At 31.0% G+C, this 19,266-nt stretch overlaps 1 protein-coding gene across 2 annotated transcripts in view; it reads right to left on the bottom strand.

Annotated features, from left to right (window-relative positions):
* The window catches only part of Prp3 (pre-mRNA processing factor 3), an 85,996-nt gene that overhangs the window by 47,749 nt on the left and 18,981 nt on the right, over positions 1–19,266 (bottom strand). For both annotated transcript variants that reach the window (XM_075365529.1, XM_075365528.1), the window contains exons 3-4: positions 11,874–12,094; positions 7,400–7,594 (exon numbers count right to left, since the gene is read on the bottom strand). In XM_075365529.1, the coding sequence (XP_075221644.1) occupies positions 7,400–7,594; positions 11,874–12,094 (416 nt within the window). The remainder of the gene's footprint in view (positions 1–7,399; positions 7,595–11,873; positions 12,095–19,266) is intronic.

The following is a 19,266-nucleotide window of genomic DNA, read 5'->3' as shown; positions in this document are numbered from 1 at the left end:
GTAAGTTTTTGCTGATAATAAAGTTTTAAACTGCATGTTTCTGTTTTTGCGTAGTGCTGGGTTAATACAAAAAATTTAATATAAAAATTTAATTTCTGTGGTTCTGTTTTGTTTTTGTTATCTGAGTAGGGAGCCGTTTACACTCCCTATCGGAATTTGTCAAATTTTATATAGTTTTATTATTTTTAAAATTATTTTTTGCTTTTATGTTTTAAAAATTTTGTAAGATTTTAATGATTTATTGATTTTTTTGTTGTAAGATTTTAATGATATTAGTTGTAAGTCTTTAAATATAATAGTTTTAAGTTTTATTTCGCTTTTTTAATTTTTGTTTTTAAGTTAGTTTTAATTTTTTATTATATTCCTTTTGTTATCCGAGAATGGGCCTTTTACACCCATCTTGGACCTTGTTAAATTGTATTTACTTTTGTTTTTATTTTCAATTTTACCTGTGATATTAGTTATAAGTTTTATTATTTATCCGTTAGATTAGTTTTCATTTCTTTTACTTTTTGTTTCATAAAAAAAACAAATCCGGGCGATGATAACGCATAGACGTTTTTTCGCCCACAAAAAAAAAACTAAGTTTCCCCAGTACTGAACTTACGTTTCTTAAACAATAAGTAACTTAAAAAAAAAAAATGTTAATTTTAAAAAGTAACATTTTGTGACTTTGCCTTTAACAAAACAACATCTCCTCTATAGCATAGAAATATTCTGGATTGTGAAATTTATTTACTGTATTTGTTTTATCACATTTCTGTAAAAACATTTCTTACAAATTTTTTCTGAGAATGATGATGTAATTTTTACGCAAATTGAACAAAAAAAATCTAAATATTAATAAAATATTATTTTTGTTATCTTACAGAAGATGCTTTTTTATTTCACAAGATGTCTACACTGTTAAATATATTAATGCAATACTGTAACAAAAAACTTACTATAGAAAAACTCCATTACAATACCTTTCATGAAAATAAATAAAAATAACATTATTAGCAGAAAAATGTTGTAATGTAAAATGTATAATTAGGTTATTCTTAGCTCAAAAACAATCAAATGTTACCTTACAATAATTTTACACATTAAGGTGACAGAATATAAAAATAAAATAATCTATACAGATTGTATTTAGATCATATTATTTTCACTATTCAGTAGTACATATAATGTCTATTAACTAATCAATCGCACAAATGTTATATGTTTACAATTAATCTATATATATATGAGGTGCGACAATAGAGTAATGAGACTGATTTTTCTTTGCAAGATGTGGCAACCCTGCAGCTTGCATAGGCACACCATCTTTGACCTTGGTCTATAAGCTACCTCTAGTCCAAGCGGCATATTGATGCAACTGCTCAGTCGTGAGTTGTGCTGTAATAAGTGAACACGTGTTTGTGTCCCTCGTCACAGAAATGAAACCGCAAAATATTGCGCAACTCTATGCCATTTCTTTTTGCGTTAAATTGGGTGAAAACGCGACCACAACTTATGGTAAACTTCAGAAGGCTTTTGGAGAGGAGCTCAAGTTTTTATGTCAAGTTTTTCAGTGGCATAAAATTTTTAGTGTGGCAGAATGAATGTTGAAGATGAAGACCGCAGTGGACGACCATCAACATCAGCACAGATGTCAACTTGACCAGGGTGCGTGAAATCGTACGATCTGATCGAAGATTATCCGTGAAAATGATCGCAGAAGAACTCAACATCAATCGAGAAACGGTTCGTCTAATATTAACTGAAGATCTTGGTATGAGAAAGATTTGTGCAAAAATGGTCCCCCAAAAATCTCACACAACAACAGCGAGAAACACAGAAAAATGTGGCAGCCGATCTGTTAGAGCAAATGGAAATCAATCCAGATTTGTTGAGCCATGTTATCACTGGTGATGAAGGTTGATTTTTTCAATATGATCCAGAGACAAAACGCCAAAGTTCGCAATGGTGCTCAAAGGGATCACCCAGACCAAAAAAGCTTGCATGTCAAAGTCAAAAGTGAAATGCATGCTTGTGTGCTTCTTCGATTCCAAGGGAATTGTTCATAAAGAGCGGGTGTCTCCTGGACAAACAGTTAACCAATATTTCTACAAAGAAATTTTAGAAAGACTTCATAAACGAGTTCTTCGTGTCCGTGCCAACATTGCTGAAAATTGGATTCTGCATCACGATAATGCGCCATCCCATACTGCTCAGTCAGTACATCAATTTTTAACCTCAAAACAAATTTCAGTACTACCACAGCCACCTTCTTCACCAGATATCGCTCCGTGCAACTTTTTTCTATTTCCAAGAGTCAATTTGGCGGTCAAGGGACACCATTTTCAAACAACACAAGATGTCCAAAAAGCTGTGACGAGGGTCTTGGAGGATATTACAGAAGATGAGTTCCAGAAATGTTACGGTCAATGGCAGAAGCGCTGGAATAAGTGTGTGCAATCAGAGGGGAACTACTCTGAAGGAGACAACACTAAACATGACTAAAACGGTAAGCAACATTTTTTTCACATCAGTCTCATTACTTTATTGTCGCACCTCGTATATATATCAATATATATATATATATATATATCATTATTCTTATCACATAACGTCTTTTAGTTTATTGTAGTACCATATAAATCTAACATTTTCTAACAGAAAGTACATTTTTTCAGGTGACTATCAATTAATTTTAATCAGTTTTATATCTGATTATTTTCATCAAGAGTGAGATTAGGTCATTGGTATTACGTGAAAATAGATCTGCCTGGGCGAATGCCTTTGATTAAAATCATCCAGCCAATCAAACATCTCATAAATTACTCTTACCAAAAGACATGAATTTAATGAAAAATGATCAATAAATTTAAGAAAGAAAACTGAATAATCAGCATCTCAATATCATGAAAATGTTCATTTGTTTCTTATGTTGCCTCTAAGTTTATCAGCAGCTTACTATTTGGTGGTTATTTTTAATTTAGGCCTATCTTATAGTAAAACACAGGGGGTGTGTAAATGTATTCTCTAAACATTTTTGAAAGATCATTGTTAATCATTAATGATATCAAGCACTTGTATTTATTTATTTTTTATTGAATATCTGTAAAACACATTAAAGAAACAATTAGATACTTAAGTGACTCATTAACTGAGCATTTTGCAAAAAAAAATCCTACTACTTAATTTAAAAATGATTTTGCATAAAAGAACATGTATTTGAAAGAACTTAATCGCATAATTTGTAAATTATTATTGTAAATCCTAATGTTTCAATTTGGCATTATATAACATTTAACAAAACTTTTTGATTGTTTTAAAAATCTGCACTTATTAATATCAAAACTGCATGTTAGATTTGCAAGTTTGGAAACTATGAAATAATGTCAATAAAAAAATAAGTTTTTGTATATATTTCCTTGTCAAAAAAGATCACCAATTTTATATGTATGTATGTATCTTCACTACAATTAAACATGCTGTACTATATGAAAAACGTCCCTAAGTAATTGCAAACATTTATTTGACTGACTAAACATTAAATAATAATAGAAATAAAACATAAGGCTGAAAAAGGCTTTGTTACGCTTAAGGTAAGGCTTTGTTTCAAAGGCTAAAACCCTTGTGGAAGTGTAATTTGCTACTCTGTCCTCTTAGTTTTCAAACTTCTTCCCACAATGAAAGCTTCAAGAAGGCCAATTCAATACATCCGATAATACTAAAAGTTAGTTTTACTGTGTTTAGATTTTACAAAAAGCAATAATGCAATCAGTATATTTCTTTTTAAATGAAAGAAATCTATTTATACTATATTGTTTCGATTAATCACTCGCTAAATCAAACACAAGTAACAGTTTCATGACAGAAAAACATTTGCGAAGTACTTATTGATCATGTAAATGTTTTATTATGCCATTAACCACGTTAATGGTAAATGGTCACATGTGGTTTCATCTACAAAGCTACTGTGCTGCTCAAATTTGCAACAAAAGTATACTGCGCTAGAGAAAAAGTTATTAAAGGCCATAAGTGAGAATAAATCTACCAAAAGTGAAAGTGACAGAGAAGAGTTACCATAATCCAATACCACACAGCTCCGTACCAAATAACTTTGAGGAATTTTTGCCCGATTACTTGGAGACCTGAGAAGAAAGTTTATTAGGGACAAAATGATGTTGCATATTAAAAATAAAGAATAAAATATAAGAAAAAATAAGAGATCTACCAACAATTTAAAATTATTGGGTTTAATTTTAGTCTAGCATACAAGTCAAATTAATATTTTCAAACAAGAATCAATACAACAATTTATTAACTCTGACTGATTAACATTAGTGTTTTCATTTGATTTACTAATAGTTCCCTGTTGCAGCTTTGCCCGCACTATATAGTTACTTGCGTTTCCTGTAGCACTGAATTTTTTTATTTCATGTTTTTTTAGTTAGGTAACTGGAAGCAGGTGCAGCCAGTCTCACACATACAGTAACGATCGCAGTGACTGTATTGGTTAAGCAACAGTGCCGTATACCTTTGCACTCCTTAAAAAGATCAGAATTAAAAAACACCATAAAATGGTTTTTAAATATTTATCTGAAGAGTATTTGCAAGCCAAAATCTACAGAACATCTCATTTACTATAGTCAGGTTTGGGAAAATTAACAATCATTCTTCAAAATTTTTTTTACCTTTCTTCATCCCCTTTCAGGGTCAAATTTCAAAAATCTAGAAACTGGTTTATTCACATGAAGATTACACTCACCAAAAATCAGGTTGATTTCTTCATTTGCTGCAGAGAAATTAAAAAAATAACAGGGATTCAAAAAAAATTAAAAAATCCATTTCAACCTCTGAAACTCAAAAAATCTAGAAAATGGTTTTCAGATATTCACAAACATTCAGTTCAAACCCAGCTCACACAGTGATAGACACTCACAGTTCACAATTCATTAAAGTTTGTGCTTCAATTGACAAATATTCACTATTATATATATACATATACATACATATATTTTTTTTTTTTTTTTGGGAGATGAAATATATCCAAAAACTTTTTCAGTTATGCCAAGAAACATGGGTAAAAATTTTGTAGTAATAGATCGGGTAGTTTTTTTGTTTATCCTGAATAAAAAAAATTACTATTCCTCTTCCTCTTTATATAATAGTATAAATTTACAACACTTTTCTCATTTTAGAATTTTTGGATGACTATTTAATAAATGCTAATTAAAAAAGTCACTGGAGTTAATAATGCTCATATAGTTTAACCAATTTTACATGTTTTTAACTATCCATAATTCTACGTCATTTACAGACTTTATTCTTAATATTAGCACCGATAATCAGGAATTTCCTCTACAAATAAAATTCAAAATTTTATTAAAAATGAAGCTACCAAGGTTTCTCGAGCAAAGCTATAAAAAAAGAACTTTCTTTAAATAACTTCACTTTGTTTTATATTTGAAATCCACTGACAACTAAATACCCAATATGTAAGCTCGTGTTCGATATGTACCATAACTATAATAGTTATACACAATCTAACACTAGTAACAATTCTCTTCCAGAAATAGTAAAGACATTCTCAAGAGTAATGAGATCCCATACCAGACTAGGTAAACATACTAGACCAGTGGTCGGCAAACCACGGCTCGCAAGTCACATGCGGCTCTTTGACTCCTTGGCTGCAGCTCTTCCACAAAATTTTTAGTGCAGACACGGAATATTATTTATTAATTTATCTTGTAACAGACAAGTAAACATTTTTGAAACATAAACCTACAGAAAAGAGGCATATTTTTAGAAAGCAACAACAGCACGGATAGTCGCTCGCAAACATGTGTATCATTATCTCTGATGAATTGCTGCGCGTCGAAATGTATTTTAACTATTTGTATTTAAAATACTTTTCGGCGAGCAGCAATTCGATAAACAAAGCAGCATAGATACAATTTTTTTTTTTTCTGAATTTATTGTTTTAATATTATTCGGTCGGTCGGGGACATTGAGGCGCATGTGATTCTTGCACAAGTTATGCAAGCGACCCCAGTCAGCACTCAACCAGTAGTCTCACAGCCCAGTAATTAAATTATAATCCATAAACCTTTCAAGTGACCCAGAAGTGTATATATATTTTAAATTCATAAAATTATATATATATATATATATATATATTAGTAGTTATACATATGTTAGTCATCTATTTAATACAGTTATATATATTTTTCCATCTGCAGATTCCACAGGTATTTAATGATCTTTTTTTACTTTTGTTATAATTTTGTATTTAATACTTTATTTTTACTCAAAATCAAACATTTTTTTAGGTGCCCAGCATGGCTACTAAGAAAAAGCAAAGAAAAACAGAAGATGAAACCCGTGAATTAAAAGTGGAGTGGAAAGAAAACTTTGCGTTTATCCAAAACTTAAATGGTCTTCCGACCTGTCTTATTTGTCAAGAAAAAATGGCACATAACAAAAAATCTAATTTAGAAAGACACTTTATTACTAAAAATGAATCATTTAGTATCAAATATCCGGTTGGTGATGCAAGGAAGAAAGCAGTCGAGGAACTCCAGAGGAGATAAGAAAGGTCAGCTTTTGTTTTTAATCGTTGGGTGCAATCTTCTAACAATGTTAATATGGCGAGTATTGTAGTTAGTCAGGAGATTGCTCAGAGAGGAAAGCCATACACGGACGTAGACTATATAAAGAGCTGCTTTTATAAGTGCATCCGAAGAGCTTTTTCGAGATTTTAAGAATAAAGCAGACATTTAAAAAAAAATTCGAGAGATACCTTTGTCTGCTAAAACAGTGAAAGAAGAACAGTAAAAATGTCTGCAAACATAACAAACTGACAAACTGAAGATCTCAAATCGGCCTCAACTCTACCAATAGCAATTGACGAGTCTTGTGATATAAATGACACAGCGCATGTTTCTCTTTTTGTGCGATTTATCTCCATTACAGGAGATAAAAAGTTCCATTAAACTAAGGCAAGCTCGAGAGTGTACTTTTGATCCTAATTATTTCCATAAAAATGTCTCTACTAAAGCAAAGTTTAAGTTTAAAAAAAAAATGGCTCTTTGAATAAACTTCAATTTTGTATTGTTTATATTTGGCTCTTTTGGATGATGAGTTTGCCGACCACTGATCTAGACAAACAATGCACATGATATTCTACCTTACAACTAAAACCTTAACTCTGTTCACAGCAGGATCTACCTACATTGTGAACATCATTATTCTCAGCAAAAACAACCCTGATTGGTCCCTCTAGCCATTATATGTTAGACATAATACAGGGACAGTGTATGAAAAAAAACATTACATACAACACATGCAACACATTGTTTGCCACAACTCAGTAAGAGAAGTAATTCATACCAAATTTAATTAATTAATATTATAAATTTACCTGTAACTGAGCTATTTTCTTAGCCTTTTCTTCTGTACGTTGCACTGAAGCTGAGGGAGGAAGCAAATTTTTATTTGATTTATTTGCTGATGTTTCTGTCTTGGTAGTAGGAACAGCATCATTAGTCTTTAATGCATTCAGTGCTTTCTTTCTTTCTTCAATCATTTTCTGTGCATTAGCCATCATGTCTTTAATCTGCAAGTAACATAACACACCACCAAATTATAAATTCTTCTGGCCACTTACATATATTGGCATCAATATTTATTTATTGTTTTTTTTTATTTTTTTAATCAACAATGGCTTATAAAAATAATCAAATTTAATAACAGTTTTAAAACTAAACAAATTAAATATATATTAACCATTGAAGCAGAATAACAGAACCAATACAGAGAAAACTCACACACAAACTATGCATATAACATGACCTTAAAAATTAATTGTTTTTTAGCAGCCAAAATTGAAATAAAACATTGAATTAAAGTGTTTTTCAAATAAAATATTTAGTATTAATAAATTTACTGAAGTGCATCACTCTGATGGCCACCCACCAAGCGGGTTATTTTTTTTTCACCAAATTTTGCAGTCTTTGATCCTGTGTAATTTTTAACAGATTAATAGACTTCAATGCAGCTTTCTTGAAATCATTCTTATTCCACATAGAAGATTATTAACTACTTAAATACCCAAAACTGTGTTCTGGATATGTAATAGTTTTTAATATAACTATTAAATTCAGATGAGAGCTCCCCATGTAAACAATTAACCAGTCATCAATGTCAGTCATCATGAACAAGCATTCTTTAGCAATATAAGAAGAAAAAATAGCCTGGAACCCTTAAGAATTGAAACAAAGAAATGAAAATTCACCAACACAAGATGAAACAGAAGAAGGAAAAACAAAAGAAACAATAACAGAAAAAAAGGAAGGGTGATGGGTTCACTGAGAAAATACCTTAGAAAAATCCTATCCTACTCCAATTAGATTATGGTAAACAACATATGAGTCTACACTTTGTGTGAGCCTCAAAGATGACAGAGGCTGGAATAAATATATTTTCCACAAACCCATCTTGAAAACAATGTTGGCATTCATCAAATATCTGGAATGCAAAGTCTGGAAACCAAGGTCCTATGTAAATACTGCACAACAACAGAAATTGGCTGTAAATCAGCTGGAAACTCTGACCCAGCTTTCTTGGGGATGAAAACAGTCCAGCTCCACAAGTGCCATAGAAAACTGCCAGAATCCAGGACCAAGTTGAAGAATAAAGAAATAAGTGGAGTCAGCATAGAATTCCTAAATCACACCAACATTCAGTCGGGCCACAAACGAGCTGGGCTTTCATCACCTCTTTCAAACAAAAAGGTGCCCACACACAGGACTACGTGGGATTGTGCTGTACTGGTACATCAGGGTCAGGGTAAGACCCCACCGGGTTGGTCTAGTGGTAAACGCGTCTTCCCAAATCAGCTGATTTGGAAGTCGAGAGTTCCAGCGTTCAAGTCCTAGCAAAGCCAGTTATTTTTATACGGATTTGAATACTAGATTGTGGGTACCGGTGTTCTTTGGTGGTTGGGTTTCAATTAACCACACATCTCAGGAATGGTCGAACTGAGAATGTACAAGACTACACTTCATTTACACTCATACATATCATCCTCATTCATCCTCTGAAGAATTATCTAAATGGTAGTTACCGGAGGCTAAACAGGAAAAAGAAAGGGTCAGGGTAAGATAAGAGTGCCAACAAATTCAGTCCAGTGACTTATAAACTACTGGGGGAAGAATGGCAGCCCGGAACAATGCCATTCCTCCTAAAAGGAAGATTGTCCAGAACAGCCCTCGCCGCTCTAGAAAAATTATGCTTAAATAGATGCTGACCTGCAACATATTCCTACCATAATAGACCATTTTGTGAGAGGGGTTGTAGACAGAAGATATACGAGCCCTTTGCGGCCCAGATGGAAGTCACCAGAGACAGGAAATGACTCGATGAAGTAGTCCTCCTGTGAAGAGAGAACAGGCTAACCCCAAAAATATGATTCAGCAGCACCTAGTTTTGTAGCATTGAACGATTTGCAACACTGGACATCAGCAAGAAGGCCACAGACAGTGTCCAGAGAAAATACATTACCAACAGTGGGGCTGTTACTACTCACAGGAATAGACTGGGATAAATCAGAACACAATAAGGGACAGGTAGTAGAAAGTGTCTTACTAGAAGTGTAGAAGTGTCTTACTGGGAGGGGATTTGGGCATCAGTAAAGCCACAGAAGATGTGATTGCCTCTAAATACCACCCACCAGCACAAGACAAAAGGTAGAAATTAAGAAACCTAACTTCAGCTAGCGTTGCTGAAGCTTCCTCGCCAGCCAACATTCTTCCTGGGTTCAACACGCCTTAACTTTAAACACATCAACACCTACATAATATGAGTCCAAGTGAACACAATGATGGTGATTAACATCATACTTTGTTGCAAAGGCCAAATTGCAATCTACACATCTGTGAATCACAGGCAGCGAAGCTTGAACAGTGCTGGGGAGAACATAATTCACATTCAAACTGCTGACAAGATGTAATGAAACTCTGGGAACAAAAGAAGAGGAAGAAGATTGTTCGGCAGGACTTTTCTGAATAGGTATTGAGCTACGGCTCTAAGGCGCACCACAGTACGAATTTTTAATGTTCCTTAAACTTTTTGGGCCAACACACTTGAAAAGCTATGGAGGTGGCAACCACACATGATAACTTGAACTCCTGTTTCGGACCGAGCTCCCAGACACCCAATGGATAGGACAGACTGTTAAGCAATTGCGTCTGGGTTATTACTTAGTGTCTCCCCAAAGGTTGGCATTCTGTCAACCCACTGCTGTCCGGATAGTGAACCTGGGCAGGTTGACCCACAGCAAAGAAATGCAAGCACTACTGCCAATTCAACCTGCAGGATCAAACTAATTCTTATATACCAACATTTTTGCCCTTAGAGGTTTTTAATTTTTTTTTTACATTTTTTTGTTCCAAATTAATCTATGAGTGAACAAAGAAAAAACAGTATATAAAATAGCTGATCAATAAAATAAATATTTTAAAGTTGCTAGCTAATATCATTAACCATATGAAGTAAATGATATGGAAATTAAAGTAAAATGAAATAGTAATATGCTTATCATAGCTTTCTGTCTTCTTCAGATAGCCTAAAATAGGATTTCAAAACCAAATAAAAAAATTTTATACAGCCCACATGCTATTACCATTATAAACAATATAATGAAGGTCTGATATTAATGAGTGTCAATTGCGCATAGTCGCACAGTTTTTTGAATACAAATTGATAAGGTTTCTTTACAAGAAAGGTTTAACTAATTTAAAATAAACTGAATAATTTTATAAAAATATTGATTAAGTTTGTAAAAATAAAAAATACTCATCATGTATTGTACATTATGTTATGAAATAACACCAAAATGGAAGCAACTTTTTAAGTGAAAACTTATAAAACAGAAGTTATTGTCAATTACACTTCAATAACAGTCTTACTAATTCATACATATACATTCACACACAAATATTTTGAATTTTGCATGAATATAAAAATATTTTTCACACTGAATTGTTAACCAATATGTCTGTCTATTCCCCTTACGTTACAATATGACATGAAGAAAAGTTACCTTCAAAAAGTTATATCTTATGAACCAGTGGTAGGAAAAGAAAGTTTTAGACAATATAAACATTTGTCCTTTTCTGCATTACTATTCTAAGCTGCAAATTATTTTAAGAAAATTCTTAAAAACTATTGAAAATCATCCATAAAAAGAAGCTTTGTTTTTCAATATTGAAATTCAATGTTCCAAAGAATGTTACAAAAAATTATATAAAAACTAAAGCTTATGAGTATTATTTAAAAACATTGTTTTTTTTTTGTAATCACAAAGTAATTAACAAAATTGTTATATTTAATAAGTTATTCACTGTTCTCATAACAAAGAGTAGCAAGTAGTAAACACCACCAGGATAATACACTTACCTGCATACTTTTTTCCAAGTTCCTTGCTACTCTAAGAATCAAATTTTTGCATTCTTTGTCCACTCTGTTTGCCAGACATCATTCCCAGCAACTAATCTGTATTTACATTTATAAATTTCTACTCAAAAGAAAAAAGATTTCAAGATACCAAATAGGTAAAATTGAAATTAGCACTCTAGTACTTCAAAAGAAGACACATTTTTAAGAGAATGGAAATGTGTTCATATATATAAATATCACAGAACAAATAACAATTCTGTTTTGTAAAACATATATTTAATTGAAATCTTACTAATAAAAACCCAATTTGTAAATACAACTAAATGTACATTAGGAATAATAATTTATCGTTTCAAAGTGTTTTATTTCATGATAAAAATAAAATAACAAAGTCATTACAGTGGTAAAATATAAGAATAAATCAGTGCTTTACTAACTTGATTAGCAGAAAGTGGTCCTGAAGATATAGTAACTCCACTATTAACGTTACCAGCTGTGTTGTTGGAATTAGAAATTTTAGCTTTTTTTGTAATTTCAATATCAGAATCATGATGACGTTTTCTGGCCTGGAGACCTGTCCTGACATCTTCAACAATTTCAAACACCTTTTCTGCAAGTCGAGATGCTTTGGAAGAGTCCAGCAATGATGACAGCTTCTCTGAAAACACATACAATCTACCTCAACAATATAATAGGTCTTGATTAAAAGTAACATTAATCTTAAAATAATTAAAAATTATACAATATAAAGAAGAGAGTTTAACACTTTAATCACCAAATGATACTACAGTTTACACAACCAGCAATTAAATGAATATTAGATTTCTTAGAGATTTATTGGCAAATATTTAGAAAAGATATCAATTTAATTTTTTTTTTTTCTTTAAATAGGTTGTACACATTTGAAGAAAAAATGGAATATTTTCAAATATTATAAAAATATTTTTCCAGAATTCTTCAAATAACATTATTTTCCAAGTTTACAAGTTTTCCAAGTTACAGTTTATTAATTAAATTTTTTATTACATAATTAGGTAATTTTATTACACTAAAATTATGTTTTCAATTTTTCTCTTGATTTATTTGATTTCAGTTGGTTTTTAAAACGTTTATTACATATGTTTATTATTTCTATTGTCTTTTTTGTTTATTTCTATACTGTAATAATTTTTAATGTTAATTACATTGATAGGTAAAAAACATTTTTTAATGTTCTCTAAGTGTTATACCATTTCTTGAATTGCTTTTTTACGTACATTGTAGATCTGTAAATACAATGTTTCTATCACCCTTAGTTTTAAATATATTACGCTTCAAAAAAAATTAAGGGAAAATATAGCTAAAGTCTATAAAATTTATAATTTTGCATGGTCATGCCTATGTTAGAATGATTTCGCTGATACTTTTCTTTTATAAACAGACTCAGGCACATCCTGAATTAATGTCCAACAGTAATTGGCTAACACGATGGTAATCCATTTCCCTTTATAGCGGCTTTCCACCACTGAAATGTCTTTGTGAAAACGTTCACCGTGTTCGTCACTTACGTCTCTGAGGTTCTCTGGGAAAAAATCCAGATGTGAAAGAAGGAAATGTATTTTCAAACAAATAATATATCCCACAGATCTGTATGAAGTAAGAAGCTGATTAACAATATCGAAGTAATTGTCAGATTTTTGTTTACTGAGAAAAGTTTTGCTAATGTCTTTAAATGTCGCCCAAGCTGCACTTTCTACATTATTTAACATTGAGTTAAAGACATCGTCTTTGACCAATTTTCTTTTTTGAGGACCTCTTTAATTTTTCCTTTACTTTCATTCGGAAATTGCCTAAGTACAAAAATTCAGGACTGTCCTTCTTCATTGCTTTTACAAAATTTTTCATTGATCCTAGTTTAACAAGAAGACGGGGTAAAAATATTTTTTTGGATTCAACTAAGAGCTCATGAATAATATTTTTCCCATTTGGACTAAAGTTGTTTCTTCCACTCTTTGGTAACATAATGTTTATCCCAAGCTCGGCTGTCACATTCGCAAAGAAAAGACATGTACTTAGTATAACTTAACTGCATGCCTAACAAAATAGCTTTAACTTTCATGTTCCAGCTATGTTTTTATAATTTATTTTTTCAAGAACATCTTTCATGACATCATATGTCTTTCAAATTAATAACATAAGCGACTGGTATCAAAGGATATTTATTACTACTGTGTGTGATATTTATTACATGTGTGTATTTATTACTGTAGTAGAACCACTTTTAAACTATACTTGGACGAATCTATGAAGACACCAGTCCTCAGGTTTATGAACTTGTCCTAAGTGCAACATAAGCTCATCAATATTTATGCAATAAACCAAATTATTTTCATCAATAAAGTACTGAGAAAGTTATTTCTGTCAGCTTCAAAAACCAGAAATTTTTATATTTTTTTTAAGTAAATTCCAACCTTGCAGTCTTGATCCTAACAGTTCAGCTTGATTTTTTGATAAATTTAAATCCCTAAACAAGTCATTTAATTCACGGTGTGATATAAGATGTGGGTTATTGTAAGATAAATCAAAATCATTGTTGTCTTCCTCAGTATTGCCTGATTCTTCATTGCTGCTTTCTTAACATACATTCACAGGTCGTTCAGGAACTGGAATAATTTCACTGTGAGCTACAGGCCTGATTGCAGATTGCAATGAAGGATATTTTACAGTATGTTTAGATTGTTTAGAAATTCCAGACACAATTGTTAAACAAAAGTAACAATCGTTTGCTTGATCCTCTGGTTCATGCCAAACCATAGGTAACCTTCAGTTAACCTTTCAGCCATCCTCTTAAATAAACAGAACAATTAGCGCATACTATATGAGGAGCCCACATCTTATCCTGATCACCATTTTACACTGAAAGTGCAAATTATATGCTTTTTTAATTAAAAATGTAATGTTTTTCTATTTGATTTTACGGTAAACTCACCACATACAAAAGGCATCCACATCATTTACACAATTTCAAGGCATTATGACACTGCACTGTTAACAAACTTAAGACTGCAATAACACTGAACAAAATTAATTCATTCCTAAATCCAGTGCTTAATACAAACAACACAGCTGTTTTCAGCTAATGTTTTGACCTGCACAGACATGATTAATCTTGTCCATGAAGGCTCAGTCTTCAGTATTAGATATGATGACATAATATCTGACAATGATATGATTTAATTCTTTGTCAAGTATTGTTTATTTAAAGCTTACAAATTATGTTAAAGTTAAATAATAAAAAATGAGCTAACAAAATACAATATAGGAGCTTAAAATGCTAACTATATGTTGAAAAATAAAAATAAATCCTTTAAATTAAAATTTTTTTTCAAAAATGGTGGGTGAAAGAAAGATTCTGAGTTCATATTCGTTTACAGCATCAAAAAACAGATTAAAATCATGTATCGCATGTTAGGAAACTAACATGTTTATCAGCATTATGTTTATGTTTATCAGCATTACTATTAATCACATTTTATATTGTAATTATTTATTTCAGTTGTTCTTAGCTAAACAATTTGACTAAAAATCAATTCTTTTTACTTCCTTGTACGAAGTAGACACTATGTGATTATGAAAAATTTTTTTTTTTCAGATTTCAACGGAAATATCCATTTTGACCATCTCTGAATCCACTTTGATTAGTTTCAGCATGCAGTCTGTATGTACGTATGTATATATGTATCTAACATAACTCAAAAACTATTAGCCATAGAATGTTGAAATTTTGGATTTAGGACTGTTGTAACATCTAGTTGTGCACCTCCCCTTTTGATTTCAATCAACTAGACAAAAAGTGTCTAAAAAAAGGTCCAAAATCCATTTTGGATTTTGGACTTTTTCTTAACTGCAGTAATAAGCCCTCATGAGAGCTTTTCAACGATACATAAAAAATGGTACTTATTTTCATTGGTTCCAGAGTTATAGCAAAATAAAATTTTAATTAATGAAATATTTGGATCTTACAAGGGGAAGGCACATTGGTTTGAATCAGACTTTATCTCCAATTTTTTTTTTAACTTTTTTTTTTAATTTAAATATATTGGTTTAATAAATATTAATATCGGATCGTAAAAAAATTGACAATAAATAATAATTCAATAATAACAATAAAAAAATATCAGAAGTTATTAACAAAATAAAATTCTTTGTACTTTTCATTTAAAAAAAAAAATGTGTATATGTAATTTAATAGGCATACAAGGAACTCATGCAGTGTCAACATCAGATTTTTTATAAATAAAAAAAAAATGCTGTATTTTAAAAAATAATATATTTTTATGCTTTAAGAGATGAAAAAAAGTGAATAGTTCTTTGATCTTATAATTTTTATAAATAGTTTTTAATCTTACAAAAAACTCAAAATTCTATCATAACATTTCACAGAGGCTACATTGCTACAATGCTACCAATGGACTAATCGGAGAGTAAGATATTTTCAAACTACAATAATGCTAGTCTGAGAAAATCGTATAAAATAAAAATTAAACATTTGAATAAAAATACATAAATGATACAACACAATGATTAAAATAAAAAAATACCACAAATAGAAGTAATAAACACAACCAAATCACTCCACTCAGTAAGCTGGTGGTATATGTTAAATGTTTTTGTTCTACGTATTTATACTAAGATTTCACTACAAAATTAAATTTCAGTATTGATAAGACAGAAATAACGACTGAAAGCTTTCTTCTTAAAATTACCATCAATAATCATAAATTTAATCTATTAGTTAAGGTGATTAAAGAGAATATAATGGCAACTGAATGCAGTGTCAGTGTTCACATTTTGCTATATATATATATATATTACTTCCTTGTACGAAGTAAAAGAAGTACTGTGATGAGGAAAATTTTCTGTTTTCAGATTTCAATGGAAATATCCATTTTGACCATTCCCGAATCCATTTTGAGTACTTTCGGCGTGACATCTGTACATACGTATGTATGTATATACGTATCTTGCATAACTCAAAAACGATTAGCCATAGAATATTGAAATTTTGGATTTAGGACTGTTTTAACATCTAGTTGTGCACCTCCCCTTTTGATTTCAATCAACTAGACAAAAAGTGTCTAAAGAAGCCCAAAATCCAAAAACATTTGGATTTTGGACTTTTTCTTAACTGGACAAATAAGCAGCCCTCATTCAAAGCTTTTCAACAATATATCATAAGTGGTACACTTATTTTCATTGTTTCCAGAGTTATAAGCCAAATGAAATTTTAATTAATGAAATATTTGGATCTTATAAGGGAAAGACACATCGATTCGAATCAGACTTGATCTCCTTTTTTTTATATTTATTTTTAATTTAAATATATTGATTTATTATAATTATTAACCCATGATTTTAAAAAAATGTAATAATTATTCAAAAATAACAATAAAAAAAAATCAAAAAAAAATCATAAATTATTAGTAAAATAAAATTTTATGAACTTTTAAAAATGTACATATGTAATTTAATAGGCATTATTACATATGTGTATAAGTAATAGATTTGGTGAAATATCTGATTATTTAATATTAATTGAAAATTATAATTTAAAGTCATACTATATTTGGATTTTCTAGTGTAATTTCTATTTAATTTTATTTAATTATTCTGAAATTTCTGTTTAATTTTATCTACATTAAACTATAGAGTGATTTAAAAATAGACCCTCACAAGAACAATATATACACTGAGGCACACATGCCCGATCTTTAATAAATTGCAAAATTCTTATCTTTTAGTTCATTACTCCTCTGATATTGTCGTACAATATTCTCCCTAAGTCACAGTTGATCATCATTTTGTTTATTTGTTTTTTGTTGCCAATCATTTAATCTCCTCTTTGGTGTGATATAAATTTGAGGAATATAGAACCATTTGCCTAATATCGCATTCGCAGCTAAGATACTATTAAAAGTGTTGAATGGGAGATTTTATGCAAGACTAGAGAAGATCAATTGGGGAAGAGCAGTTTGGGTTTAGAAGGGGGAAGGGAACAAGGGAATTGAAAAGCAAAGAGATTTATACATTGTCTTCATAGATCTGGAGAAGGCATTTGACAGGGTGGGATGGAATAAATTGCTGAGAATCTTAAAGGAAAAGGAGATTAATAAGACTCTGTACTTGTCACAGAAGGTAAAAATAAAGATTGGGAATGAGTCATCAGAGGAAAGCAGACTTGGGAGAGGGGTGCAGCAGGGATGTTGCATGTCACTGACTCTGTTCAATTGTTACCTGGAAGCGATAATTGAAAAGAGTCTAATTGGTAATAAGGGTGTAAATATGGGAGGAAGGAGGATAGAGTGCGCTAGGTTCGCTGATGACATGCCAGTGTTGGCAGAGAGTGAGTAAGTGATGAATGAAATGTTGAGAAGAATAAATCAAACCTGCGAGTACAGGATGAAGATAAATACAAAGAAAACAAAAAAGCATGATAATTAATAAATCAACCAAAAGGGCCACAATTAGGATTGAGGGAAATAAAGTTGGCAAGTGGCGTCCTTCAAGTACCTGGGGTGCATCATTAAGTAAGAAATGAAGTGTAATCAGGAAGTTAAAGTACGAATTGCTAGGGCAAAGGAAGCATTCAGCAAAATGAGGAGAGTGCTATATAGCAAACTAGATCTGCGACTAAGAAAAAACCTTGTGAAATGTTTTGTGTGGAATGTGGCTCTTTATGGGACAGTGACATGGACTATTAGAAGGGAGAGGAGAGGTGGTGATTGGAGGGCTTTGAAATGTGGGTTTGGAGGAGGATGGAAAAGATCAGCTGGACGGAGAAAGTTCAGATTGAGGAGATGGTTCGTAGAGTGGGAGAAGAGAGGTTATTGAAATAATAAAAAAGAGAAAATGAAGTTGGTTGGGACATGGGCTGAGATATGACTGCCTGTTGGTGATGGCATTGGAAGGATTTGTAACGGGGAGGAAAGCAAGAAGTCGGAGACTAATGAAAATGGTAGACAATATAAAAAGGAAAGGAAGTTACTATAAAATGAAACGGATGACACAGAATCGAACATAATGGCGGGTGGCCATGTGAAAACCTACCTTTGGACAGAACACATTATTATTATTATTATTATTATTGGTTTGATATAACTCTTCAAATCTTAATTTGTGTACACGTTCTGTAGTTTTCAAATTTTCTCTGTTTATATTCATAATCCTCTCTTAATCTTTTAATTCTTTCCTTGGTCTTAACATTTTCTTCCTCTTTATATTTATTTAATATACTTCTCTTAATTTTTTTATTCTTCCTTTGTTCTTAACATTTTTTTCTCTTCATATTCATTTTCTTCTTGTTTTTTGAGATATATTTCTTCATGTTATCTTTCTTTTTCTTGTATGACTGTTTCTTTTTCATTTTTGATTATTCACTAAATAATCCAATAATAAAAACTGAATATTTTACACCATAAGATCAAAATTAACACGAGGTAGAAGTTCACTAAACAGAATAGTTTAATTATTATTAAATTTTATTTATACAACATACTAGAAATCTGAAACTTTTGTTAATCAGCAACACAAAGATATGAATAATACTGATCTAGTAATAAAGGGACTTTTACTCTAGCCTAATACTTCATGTAAGATTAATGAATTAATAATTGTACAGATATTTGATATTAATAAAACTAATATTTCAGTAATTGTGTCCAAATTTAAAGAATTGGAGGATAGTATCTCACTTTCAAATGAAATAAGTTTAAATGAAGTGCAGCAAAAACTGTGTATATGGAATTTAATAGGCGTACAAGGAAGTCATGTGGTGTCCACACCATATATTTT

This window comes from Lycorma delicatula, chromosome 5, assembly GCF_047948215.1.
Source record: "Lycorma delicatula isolate Av1 chromosome 5, ASM4794821v1, whole genome shotgun sequence".
Lineage (NCBI taxonomy): Eukaryota > Metazoa > Arthropoda > Insecta > Hemiptera > Fulgoridae > Lycorma > Lycorma delicatula.
The sequence above is the reverse complement of the archived record's forward strand: the minus strand, read 5'-3'. Positions and strand labels throughout refer to the sequence as shown.